This window comes from Echiichthys vipera (genome assembly GCF_963691815.1).
Source record: "Echiichthys vipera genome assembly, chromosome: 3".
Taxonomy (NCBI): domain Eukaryota; kingdom Metazoa; phylum Chordata; class Actinopteri; order Perciformes; family Trachinidae; genus Echiichthys; species Echiichthys vipera.
This window is the reverse complement of record NC_139828.1, coordinates 4,781,276-4,795,287: the sequence shown is the minus strand read 5'-3', so window position 1 is coordinate 4,795,287 and position 14,012 is coordinate 4,781,276. Positions and strand designations below refer to the sequence as shown.

The 14,012-nt window shown below is 39.0% G+C and overlaps 1 protein-coding gene across 1 annotated transcript; it reads left to right on the top strand.

The window, feature by feature from the left end:
- Positions 1-763: 763 nt before the first annotated feature.
- Positions 764-10,384, top strand: LOC310966470 (regulator of G-protein signaling 5-like). The gene is made up of 5 exons (XM_083940209.1): positions 764-884; positions 1,852-1,965; positions 3,108-3,169; positions 7,696-7,862; positions 9,322-10,384. The coding sequence occupies exons 1-5, from the start codon at positions 841-843 to the stop codon at positions 9,481-9,483; spliced, it is 549 nt and encodes a 182-aa protein (XP_083796335.1). The 5' UTR covers positions 764-840; the 3' UTR covers positions 9,484-10,384.
- The last annotated feature ends 3,628 nt before the right edge of the window (positions 10,385-14,012 follow it).

Genomic DNA, 14,012 nt, shown 5'->3' with positions numbered 1-14,012 from the left:
TAATTGTATTGATATTTTTGTTTTATTAACTGCATCGCTTTTTCTGTCTGACAGTTTCATTGACTTTACTACTTTATCTTAGATCAGATGTGTTTTATTATGACTATGTTGTTTTGGTTACTTTGTGTTGATTGGTGTCTGAAGCACTGGATTAAATACATTTCCCGGTAAGGGACGATAAAGTCGATCCGAAGTCTGAAGTTTTCGAAAAATGTGTCTATGGGAAACTATGGCTAACTTAAAATAGCATTTTAAAATGTTTGAGCACTTGACTTTCAAATTTAGTCAAAAAGACAACTTGAGTTAAAATATGAATTAAATACGAGTTACACAGTTGCTTTTAACAGCAATGTATGATGATGATGCATGATTCTTAATGTCTCTTTGCAGATGCAGCACGTTGGTTGAGTTTGACGCAAATTCAATGGTTGAATTGACACAGGTGAATTAGAAATGTAACAATGAAAATACCACAAAAACTTGTTGATAAGACATGATACACATTATGGTAAACAGCATCAAAGTCTTTCATTAATTACTTTTACGTCAACGCAAATCCAGTCATGTTTGCATCCTGAACCCAGGTCCTGGATCTGTTGGTTAATTGAAACCTCAAAGCAAACAGACCATTCATGTCTGAAAACCCGCCCTTCCTCAGCTGTCCGCGCTGCACACATTCCAGTCTGATTGGCTTAGCTGTTGGCCCGAAGCCCAAAGGGTGTCTGTATAAAACTCCCCATGATCTGAGAGTCAGAGTCAGAAAGCAGAAGACACTCTGAGGCTTACAACAGGAAGACTGAAATCACTCTGCGACACTACTACATCTGAAACCACTGGAAAATGTGTAAAGGATTAGCCGCATTACCCCAGACCTGTCGGGAAAGGTGAGACCTGCATGTGACTTTACCTTATCCCCGTCTTCTTCTTTTGTGGTTGGATTATTTATCAATCTACTAGTTCTTCTAGTCATACCTTGTCAGAGTAGAATTTAAAAGAAATACATGGTAAATGAATGTTGCTGTCAGTCTCAGGTCAAGAGTTTCCATCTGAACGTAAAGTCTTTAAAAGTGCATCTTCTGAAACTTCATACCTTCTGTAATGGATTCCCTTTTTCCTGGAAATCCCTCTTGAAGACTTTTCAACCTGAAGAACAGCTTCTAAAGAAAGAGGGTATTTCTCAAGAGATTAGGTGAAAGTTGTTTTTGCGCAATCGAAACCAGGGAAAGGTCAGAGTGGTTTCTCAACCTGCAGAGTGGAAGAAAAGCTGCTTTCACAGAGTTTACATGGGTCAGATGCAGCAGAACATTTTCACTGTGGTTGATAATAGCTTTACGATCTTAAAAGATTTTATTCTTTAGTCAAATGCAAAACAGTGAGTGTGACATTTTAGAACATGAACATGTGTAGAGCACCTTTCTGTCTTAATACATTGTTATGAATCACTGAATATTATCATTTTAGAACGAAATCTCCAAAACAATATAGCCTAACGAGATCCCAAAAAGTTCTGTTATTCAGAATAAAGAGCCTTAAATACAATATTTTTATATATTTCCTATTTTTTTTAGCCTCAACTGCTACTTTGTCCACTCTGCTGCGTCTTTATTCAGAACATGAAACCTCTTTCTTAAACTTTTAGTAGCAACTAAAGTTTTAATGTGATTGATAATCCAGCTGACACGCTAATAAATTGAATGTTACTGTCTTGTATAAATACAATATACCAGAGATGTGTTGGAGAGAGGATGACGGAGGCTTAGATAAACAATACAGCTAGATATTATGACTTCAGTGTCTGAAAAGTGAAAACAAAGATTTTGTCAAGCAACCCGTCTCCTTTCTGTCATCCAGAGCGAAGGAGATCAAGTCGAAATTGGGCGTTTTTCTGCAGAAGCCGGACAATGCCATCGACCTCATCATCCCCTACCCTGAGAAGGCTGAGAAGAAGCCGGAGAAGTTGCAGAAGTGAGTCTCTTTGCTGCCTTTGTCTCAGAGATTAATGTGTATGAGTGTGTATGGGGGGGGAAAAGTTACAAAATCATGGGCGCTTAAACCTCTCCAGGCAACTGACTGAGCTCAGATGTAAGTGTTCGATGGTTAGTGTTAGATTTCTACGATGCATCGCCTGTTGGAGATGTTTTATTTATGAGATGCTGAAGTTCTTGACTGTTGTTTCTTGTTGTAGCATACACTTCTATAGCAATCGTGCACATAATGGACAGCACGCAATTTTGTCATGCTTTGGTTTTTCGTTTTAAGTATAATGGAAATTGTGCCTTAAGTCCTTGAGTTGGTTCAGCTGGAAAAACGTGTTAATCCAGACGTCAGAGAGGCTTTATCTGAGACTTGACTTTGTTTGTTTCTATTCTGGCACTGTGTTAGTTCTCTTTATAGTCGTTATGGTTCAATAAGGAGGCTGTACACCTCTCTTCTATCTCTCCTACCGCTTCAATTTCATTATCATCTTCATTGATCATCTCTTACATCTTCATTTTCTCTTTGAAGGATGACCCTGTAAAAGCTTTTTCTCGCATCCAAGTACGGCTTTTTAAATCTCTTCGTTTGATTTAATTTAAAATTACTGCGGGTGTGTTCTACATTATATCCCTCTGGACGTCAAGCCACCCTTGCAAATTGTTCATTAAACATTTGCTTTGCTTCCAGCTTGTTTTCAAACTTAGAAAAACATATCAGCAATTTTTTTTTCTAAAGAAGAGAGAGAGGCCACTCCACTTCAGAAACTCATATCCTTTTTTAAATTGTTCAGAGTTTCAACCCTATGTCTAAATGCGCTCCGTGATTGCTTTGGTACAGTACACGCACCAGACACAATCTATTCTCGGTGGATGTTTTCCAGACTTAAATCTCGCAGCTGAAACTGTGATCAAAGGATGCAGTCTGGTTTCAGGAGACTGGAAACACACATCCAATGTGTATTTATAGCTTGATGTTCTCACTCTGTATAGTTTCTGTAGAGTGCGTAATGTATTCAAACAAATACTGTATACCCTATTATGACGAAGACTCATTTATGAATGCATATTATTTATTATGTTTCCTACTGGGATACTTTGAACGGGTTTGAATTGAGTCTATTCTGTGTGCAGGCCGACTCCTGACGAGGCTGCTCAGTGGCGTGAGAGTCTGGACCGAGTCCTGAACAACAGCTGTAGGTTTACCCTCTCTTGCACTTTCTCACATGCACACACACACACACACACACACTTAGGCTTGTGAATTAAGTGTTAACCATAACATTTACCAGGTTAGGTAACAGCATGGCATCCCCATAAAGTCCCTTAATGAAAAGATGATTTTTGTCCCCACGACATGATCAGTACAAGCACAGGGTAGCTACTTGGATTTGAATTGTACCCCACTATCTCACAGACTTTTGCGGTGAGTAGCAAGCTCCAGATTGAATGTATTTTCAGCCCGATTCCCAGGGCATCTAATACTGCCATTTTTGTCAGAAGTAGGGGTCAACCAAACCCCGGACTTTCACCCAGGAGACTGCAGTTCCTGTCCCGTTCATGTCCTCTGTGTCTGCTGTAGTTGTGTTATAAATGCCCTCATTTTAACCCCATCCGCTCACCATCGTTTCCTAACCCTAAGCAAATGGATTTTGTTGCTTCAATCTAACCACATAGTTTTGTTTTGTAACTCACAACCACATTTCCCCCGCGTTTAAAACAGCAACGGTAGTGGAAGGTCACGGTTTCAGTGACACCAAAGTGACAAAACAGCCGTATGTGAAGAGTAGGGATGAGGACGGCACCTTGTTTCTGTTTCACAACATGAAAGAACTTTCTTAAAATTTACAAATGTTTAATCTCTGCAATATTCTTCAGTAACCATTATCACATTATCCTAAACAGAAACCTTTGAAACGGACTCCTCAGTCACAAGAAAAACTCCTTATATAATTTCCTCAAATAACTATCAGATGTAATGTTGTTTTTTGGCGCATTTATCTTGAAGATTTCTCTCTTCTTATAATGATGCCATTTCTGCAAGCAAACACACACACACAACCTTTCTCCACATAACTGCTCAGTTATTTCCCCAGAACAAGAATCCTCCCTTTAAACCCAGAAATAGAAAACATTTGACGTCACCGTGCTGCTCAGCGGCGTCTCTAAGTCCTCACATCCACACATCGGAGCATCATTATTTCAAACTATCCAAAGCCGCAGTCTTCATTATGTTATGCAAGAGCTGCCACATCCGTCTAACTTTAACCATTCCCAAAAAATCCCATGCCTTTCATGAAGTCTGGTGTCTGTCAGTGGACTGTTTAAACAGGTACACCTAACAGGGTTTGGTTTCCATAACAACAATGCAGCTTGTGTGCCCATTTATATGTTTCTATTTATATGATATGTTAGGCATTCATGTGACCTTATATGTGTTTAGTTGATTGATGCGGATAACGATGGTTTTAATCATTGTCTCATGTAAGTCCTGTGTTTCCAGCATACATGGTCTCACAAGCAGAGGCAATTCTAGAGTCTGTTGGGCCCTGGGCAAAAAAAACAAAGGGGGCTCTTCAGACCGGCTTTCATTTCTAGTATAGGTTTGTCGAAAATCACGGGAGTGGTGGGAGACAGGCGGGGCCCCCTTAGGAAGGTCGGGTCTACTTTGGTCATTGCAAACTTTGCGCATGTCACCATAGACTGTATAAAAAAATGGATGTAGCATACCCGTCAAGGTCCGTTCTCTCAACTTGATCCAATCGTACTCGCCTACGTGAGTCACCATCTTGTCAGACTTTGACTCCGCCACATTTCTTCTTACCAAAAAAGGGCATGTATGTGACGTTGGGGGGAGGGAGATACAACCATCTGGCTGACGTACACCTCCGAGGAGAAGTGAGACCCCCCACCCCCTATCGTGCAAACTACTCCTAGTGGACACTCACAGAGCTGCAATTTTTGGCAGCCCTCGGGGGCCCCCTACTGCTCTGGGGCCCTAAGCAGTTGCCTGCCTTGACTTCTGGCAAGCAGTGCCTCCGCTTAAACGAAACACCAAAAACGGCACAAATAATGCTAAAAAGTACAAAAACTAAACAATACTGATTAAAATAACTTACATTATCAGATTTCCATGCATTGATATCTACAACAGAAATCCAGAAATGTCAAATAAATCCCATTTAACTGTAATTTAGTGTGTAATGTGTATCAGCTGACTTTATAATTGAGTTTGTGGTGATACACAGTGATACGCGTTGACGTAATCCAAGATCCCCGTTCTTTCTTATGTAATCACGATTTGAAGGAGATTCAATTCCACGTAGGTGCTGTTTCTCCTCAAGTGTTCATGAGGAGAAACAAACACAAAGTGCACCGAAAGCCTGAGAGGCAGCGTGACTGATGATTAACTCTAATGGTTAAAAGAAATTAGCGGTGCGTGTAAACTCTCCTGGTCATAAGTCACTTGAGCTGCTCTTGTGAATCAAAACAGATATGCGCACAGATGTTACTGGCCAGCTGATACGTGTGCACGGAGAAAACATTCACTCCACAGAGCTCAGTGGGTGGTTAAAGACCTTTTCTAAGTGGCTCCTTCAGCACAGTCTAGGGCAGAGAGATGAATGATCCCCCTGCGTTTGGATGTGTATATGCATCTGTGTGTGTATCCGCTCCATGATGGTTATGCGTGTTATGGTAACATCTCCAGGGACGAGTCTAAATTATTCCACCAGCCTTGATTTACTGCACGGTTGCTGCACACTGCTGTGCTACGATTATTTATCTACATGATTTTACATTAACATTATCCTTTATGACCTCTCTCTCTCTCTTCTTAATTCTCATGGGATCCCTCTGTGAGTTATTTCCTCTCAGATTTAGAACAAAACCCCCCTTTTTTTTGACTTACAGCGACTAATTGCATAATGAAATGTTTATTACGCAACTGGAAATTAGTCATGTATGACCACGCTCCGATGATACTTATAGAATTATACTATATCATTATACACTTGTAAAAAATCTAATTTTCAAGTTGTTTTTAATCACAGGAAGTTTCATCATTCGAAAGATCACGCGGCTTGCTCAACCCATGAGTCAGTGGAGTTAATTAAAACTGAAATTAAGTTAATCTTACAAAAATAATCTAGGATAATTCATCTGACATGGAAATAAGATATGGTAGAATCATAAATGCATGACAAACAAAATGAGTCTGCAGTCTCTGCTGGCTGTTACAGCTGTAACACACAAACAACCATAAGCCATCATCCACGCCTTCTTTTAGTGTGTCCTTGTGCTGTAGGTAAAAAAAAAAAGCTGCAGCTTGATTGCGTCTCGGTGCTATTTTGAACCAAACTGGCTATTCAGATTGCAGATAAAAGTCTGACGCCACAGCAGAAAGCTTATCATCTGCAGCACATGCTCATTCAGACAATGGGACCTCGCAGGCATTATGTTGAACTACAATGGTCTTTGCTGGAATAAAGTCTTATTTTGGATCTTTATCCTTAAATAACCACTGTGTTTTCGTCCAAATTAAAGTTTTATTTGTATTTTGGACACTTATATTTGAAAGTTCTGAAAGGTTGTTGTATTGTTTGTGTCAAATTAAGTTAATGTATTGTATTACTTTCATTTCTTCTGACATTTTTATAATGTTAAAAGTTTCCGCTCCCCTTATGTCACACCAAAAATACCCACTGTTTGCTCTTCTCTGTTTAAAAAACAGAACATGAAAAATGTGAAATGCAGCCTCTATGTCATCACACTGCTTTGCTTTCACTGTCCACTTCTGCAAATCATGTATTAAAAGCGTTTAGACATGGAATCTGTAACACTGCTGATATGTTACAATATCAACAGCTCTTTGGACCCAGGTGTCTGTTATCCAGATGTTCTGTAATGGTTTAATACAAACATGACAGCACCATTGTGGAAAGAGCATCTGATATATGAAAGCGTCACTCCTGGTGAATAGTTCCCTCACAGGCTGCATCACTGAAAAATGCAACGTATTCTAATGAACAGGTTCGTAGGAAGTCATACGAAAAGTTAGGCACAGAAATTCGTAAAATGCTGCAAGAAAAAAGATGCTGTCGTGACGGGAAAAAAGTGTTTTAGTTTGCGTGAAACACATACAAATTAGTGCACAATACTTCCCGCTTACCAATACTTTCGCACGTACAAAAACTGCATGAGACCACAGTTCAGGCAGCAAGTGCTCAAACCCAGCTGAAACAAGAATAGGAACTGGAAATAGTATGCAATTCACATACTTTTACCTTCATACTAAGGTTTTGGGCATACTTAAAACATCTCACATACTGTTTTAGCTGCTAAATTAGCGTGGAATTTCTGACGCAACCATAAAATTATTATTATGCTGACGTAGCAGCGTCCGAGCAGAGATTTAAAAATATGACAAAACATATCCTCAGATGGTCTGAGGATGATTGTGATTGTTTTCAGAGTCTTTCTGGCTTATTCTTCACCACGGGGGAGGAAACGTGAACGAAAACACATTTTTGTGGACTGATCTGTCATTTTCCAAATTTGAGAATTGACTCGCCTGCAATATTTTGGATTGAAATCTTTATGACTTTAATAGAAAAGTGCCTTAAATGTTTATTCAGAATGACCAGCGTATTTATTAAAAAATGTGTGCATGAAGAGGGGCTTTAATAATCACTTATCACCCCTCCCCTTCTTTCTCCATCAGATGGTCTGGTTTCTTTCCGTAGCTTCCTGCAGTCCGAGTTCAGTGATGAGAATATTGAGTTCTGGATGAGCTGTGAGGACTTCAAGAAGACCAAGAACCCCGTGAAGATGGCCACCAAGGCCAAGAAGATCTACGAAGACTTCATCCAATCTGAGGGACCCAGAGAGGTCAGGGACTTCCCTCTTTTTATGAGTTCAACACCACAAGGAATAAGCAAAGAGTTTAATAAGGTTCACGGACGAGTTCTGCATGCTACAATGCTCAGGGTGTGATGAGGAATGTCATCATTGTATGGAGCGTTTCACTCCAGGACAAGATCAAATAGAAGGAAAAATGAATAGTCGCAGAGAAAGCTGCCTCTATTACACTTTGTATTAGGAGGAGAAAGATTCTTACCATCAGTTAAACATCATAGAGGCGTGCTTGAGTTTAAACAGATGAGGTTACAGACAGAGAATGTACTGATACTCTGCATGCCAGTGAATAGCACAAGAACACGCACACACGCGCGCTCACGCACACACACACAGACATTTAGCACAAGTACTTCCATCTTGGGTCAGGGACGTGACTTCTACTTCATTGGATTTTATAGTGAAATATGTTTTCCTTATACTGACTACGCTTCTATGATTCTCTAGTTACAGTAACTTATTAAAGGAGTTGTTTTGACATAAATGTTTATTGCTCAGAGTTACAATCTTTGAGAATCTTGCCTTAAATGGCATCTCATCTCTCTGAGGTGTGCTTCATGCATAATAAGATTTTCTCATCTACTGGTTCGCATGATATCTTACCACAAGTTATGCACAAAAATTCATATATCTTACAAAATATGACGTTCTATTTCATGCAATGAAAGGCCAAATGGAAGTGGACCATGGCGGTTATGTTTAGGCAATAAAAGGTGAGAAAAAACGACTTAGTTAGGATAAGAAAAAAGAACAGAAGGGGCACATGAACACTGGTCCTCCAGAGAGTCCTGTGTTAGGACCCATCTAGCACCCAACCTCCTTCCTTAAGCTGAGATCAGCAGTCTTACTAAGTCACCTGACTTTGATACACACAAAATAAATACATGGAATACACATGAATTATATTGCATTACTTTTAAAAGCCTGGTGCTAAAAGCCGATGATTGTGACAAAACAGGTATTTGATGCCTGAGCTGGACGTCTGCATGCATCCACACTCCAGTCCAGTTGCGTATACACCTCAAAATGGTTTGCCTCAATGGATGCCTGTTTTAGAGAGAGAGTGCAAGGAGATCCGTTATTACAGGCATTTATATAATTCATCTTCAAAGGAATACAAAGACACCAAACTGCATTAAACTCTTGGAGAGAAATTGGGCTCGGGAAAGATGAAAATGCCTGACATCAAAAGAAATGGAAATATCTGCAAGACAGACAAGGCTGTATAATATAGCCAGGCCGACACCAACCCTCATTTGTAGTATTAATTGCAGAGCCTTGAGTTCTCTCTTGCAGACATCATCACATTTCTGCTTATACCTATATCATCAGTATCCATATTTAACATCAATACTTGTACCATGTTTCTTCACCTTCATCATCTGCACTTTAGTCATTTCTGACAGGATGTGCTGTCGTCCTCCCACCACAGGTGAACATTGACCACTTCACCAAGGACGTGACCCTGAGGAACCTGGTGGATCTCTCCCCTGCGACCTTTGACCTGGCCCAGAAGAGGATCTTCGCCCTGATGGAGAAAGACTCCTTTGGCCGGTTCCTGCGGTCTGAGCAGTACCAGGAGCTGGTCAAATAAGCCAGAGTCTGATGTGCTGGGTGAGGGGGGGTGGTGAGATTTCAAATAGCAGTTAGTTTACATGACAATAATTGGAAACCCAATTTCTTAATTCAGTATTTCTAATAAACTACATTTTTAAGACAGCTGGAGAACTGAAGACTTTTATTTTTTTTTTCAAACATTCAAAACATGAAGGGCGAGAAAATAATATTTCCAAATTATACTTTGAATGTAGCTAACGAGAAAGACTGCCTTTTGAAATAGCCCCACCTCCCCAAACAACACACACACACACACACACACTTCTAGTGAGGACTCTCCATTGCCAACAGTTATTCCCTGAGGGTCTCTCCTGAGGGAATTACCTCACTTGTCAAAAATTGCCTCAAAAACCTGATTGGTTCTCACACAAAGTAAGAAGTACAGCAACACACATTCATATGTTCACACAGTCACATCAGACACCAATGTGTTTTTATGGAGAACATATAACTCAAAATGTTCAGTTAAGTCAACTCTACACATTTAAGCTGAATTGAAATTAAGCAAATTAAAAATATGACTGAAAAAAAATAGCTTGACCCTACAAAATATATATAATATAAAATACAGAAACAAAAACAATACATAACCCAGTTTAGCCCTCCTTCTCTTACCGCAGACATAATCATCTTTTCCCGACAGACGTCTGTGAGTGACGTCTAAGTACTTTGTGGTTTTCCCAAGAAGACTGAAAGATATTACGTAATTTTGAGTGCCTGGAAAGGATATGACCTTCAACATTTCCTGTCTGTGAGAGAAATCCACTGGTAAACTCTAAATAGAATGACAATCACACAGTTTGCTGTTTTAAATCAATGGATTTTACAGTAACAACCAAATATTTTGTCATTTAAATAAAACTACCTGTAACATAGTGCCCCCTGTTGTTGTATCAATGCACGAGTAATGCTTATGACATAACTCTCTTTGTCTCTTCCACTCTCACACACTCTTGTAGACAGTTGACGGTTTAGCTCTTTACCAAACTCATACCGAGCTCCTTGGCTGCCACTAAACGGCATGTTGCTAAGATGGGAAAATCAAGTAGGAGGGAATGTAAGAAAAAGAAGTGAACAGAGCAGCGTTTTTTTAACAGAGAAAGGTCTTTTCCCCATGCGATTTAACCAATGTTGTATGTATGCAAGCCAAGGCACTAAAAAGGTCCGGAACTGGTTTTTAGTGCTATTACACCAGTGGGAAAAACATGGGGGACAAAACCTGCAGGTTTGTAGCACTAAACAATACTAATGCTGGTGATCGAGAAACATTTTATTTTGGTATTAGAATAAGCCACAGAGTGAAAAACAAAAGTTTAATGCCATAAAGGAATAGTAAGGAAATAGCGGCGTTGCAATCAGACAAGTACATACAAAATAGTCACACACTATATCATTATATCTTATGTGCTTGGACACTTTCAACCACAAGTTATCACTAACTACACGCTGTAACTTAACACTGGTTAACTAACGTACACAAAATGGAGTCATAGACTGGTGCGATGGGGGATTTGGTGTTGGTGTGCAATGTTTTAGTGTCCTAAATGTTTGTATTTAGTTGAATGTAGCAGTCATAAAGTGTGATCATATTTACTCTTTGATGCTTTTTTATATTAAACAAAAGCATGATGTTTAACCAGCACTCTGATGTTATCTAGATATTCAGCATTTTGTAAGTCCTTATTGTTCCCTACAATGCAACAATTCCACGCTAATCCTAACTGAAACAATAAAAACTCTATTGATCAGGAATTCACTTATTCATTAAATATTTCAATGTATTTCTTAAAAAAAAGTGAATTGGAATAAGCTACACATATAAAACAAATGAGATATGTATTTCCATTTTAAGCAGCATTGACTCAGGCTTTGTTATGGCACAGATTAACCAGTCTGGTGTCATTCAAGTCATATATCATGTCACAGACAAATCAATAAGGGCTTTAACAGTGCTGACTATATATTATTTGATGTAGCCTTGCATGTACACTCTGGAGTTAATCACATAAAAATATATATGTATACAATTCCTGAAGATGTATTTATTTTTAGGTGTAAATATGAACTATTTACAACTTATTGTGTCTTAAGTTATTCTTAAATACAACAATGCAATCCCTGATTCTTTGAATGAAGAGCAGGAAAGGACTCTTCACAGAATCCTTTCACTGTTATAAAAGAGGAAACATCTGACTTTCTATTGTCACTTTGTTTTTCCTTATTGGATAGTTTATATCCTAATGTGTGTGTACATAAGAAGCACCTCGCGATTGACTCTTTAAGAACGCAATGAAAATGAGGGAACATGTTCAGAAAACACATACCAATGCAGACGACACATACAAATCCAATTATTTCAATAACGGAAACTTTTAAAGTCGCCTTAGAGTGTTTTTTTTGTAAACACAGAGAAGATAGGTTCACTTCAGAGGTACTCACAGCTCTAACAAGAGTGTCAAGTGCAAGTGCAAAACATTTCACAAATTGTTTTAAAGGAGTTTTTTTGCCAGGCTAAAAATCCATTATTACTTTTTAGCACATTAAAATTCAAGTAGTATGAGGACAAAACTCCACTTCTGCACCTCTTCTTGGCTTTGTTTTCAGGCTTTAGAAAAGGTCACAATTGTTATTCATCAAAGTATTTGGTTCATTCTAAAATCGTGTGTTTTGTGCTAATTAATTAGCAAGTGTTAGCATGCCAGTACAAAAATCTATTAATAGAGGTTGGGTTATATGGGCCTTTGTTTTACTCATGTTTGTTCAAATAGCCTTGTACCATCGGCTTACAGTGAAAGTCCTGTGTAAAATCATCAACTCTTTTCCGGCAAATATACTCATCAAATAAGCCACCGAGACGTTTTTTTTTCTGTGTAACAACTATCAACGGAGATATCCGGAAGAGTCGCTAATGGTCACTAACAGCCGGTCGTGGCTAACACCGATTAGCTGGGGACAGCATGGTGAACGCATTAAAATGTCTTTTTTAACCACTAATACTGCTCATGATAACATCAAACCTCTGCAGTAGCATGATAAAGGTCCTTACACATAAAACAAAGCACAAACAACATAGTTAGAGAACACTTGTGTGTTGAAAGACTTACCTGACTTACTGGCCCCTGTACCATTTCGGTTCCTACGTGTGAGTGTTCAATTTTAACGTCTAGTAATGCTTGGACACTAATATGACCCACTGTGAGCTACCTATAGCTTGTAGCCTTTCCGGCCACACACTCTCCCACCCCCTGAGATCTCGTGTATCGTTTTGGTGCTGCAGAGAAAGCTTTCTGGGACTTTTCCAAACCTTTTACCATCTATTATTGACTTATATTTTACCAAACCGGTACCAGTATTATTGTTTATATTATTGTTTTAAAGTGCTCACCTTGCTGCCCGGAGCTAATCAGTGATAGCCTAGTCCGGCTGTTAGCTACTGTTAGCGACTCTTCCCGGTAATAAGGCATCGAGAAGAAAAATTGTCTCGATGCCTTATTTGATGAGTGTATTTGCCTAAAAAGAGCCTGGGATGATTTTACACCTAATCACTTCAACAAGGTTGATGTTTAAATAATCTACTGTGAGCTATGTGGAAACCCGTGTATCAGTGTGGACTTTTTAGCTATATCGTCCTCTATGAAGCTCTCCACCAAATCTATAAAAGCAGCCAATCTAGAGTTGCTGTAGTGAAGTGACATGGACATGATCCCTCACCAGCTTCCCACCAAATTTGGGAGACTCATCCAAGTATGCCGAATGTGGTGAAAACTGATCATTTTTACAAAAGTTTGGCGGGTCAGGACTTAACATTTCACAAAATGTCAGTGAATTCTGGCAAGTGCTTTTGGACTTATCTTTGTTACTGAAACAAACAGGTAAAAATCCCTCTTACTGTCAGGGACACAGAGCTTTAGGAAGCAGATAAAAAATGTTCCCTCATTTTGTAATTTCTCCTCAGAGTAAAGTAATCGTAAAGTTCAAAGCAGCATGCAAAGGAGTATGTCACTTAAAAAACGTCAGAGATGATGAGTTAAAAAAAACAGAGCGGAAACAGATACAGCTAAAGAAGTGGCTGCCAACACAAACACTGTCAGAGGCTTGCATGGACGCATCTATTACAACCGCAGTTCCTAGAAGCAGATGGAAAAGGTCAAATGCCTTTGGTCCCAAAAGGAAGTTAGCGACATTTTTGACAAGCGGTTTGTTTTTGTTCACTGCTTTGACATGTGTAGTACACTGTCACATGATAAATTATATAATAAATTGACATTTAAGCAGATAATACCCAAATAAACATCATCTCTTTTTTTTATTTCACCTGATATGTGACTTGTTTTTCTCTCAAATGTGCCAGAAAATGAAGAAGACAGATTCGTCTGATAAGCCATTCTATGAAAACATTAAGAAAACTATTTCTTGAAAACATATTGTTTCCCCCTTGTTTTGCCCTCTAAGCACAACAAACCTGCAGTCATTTTGAATCAAATGTATTTAACTTGAGATAATAAA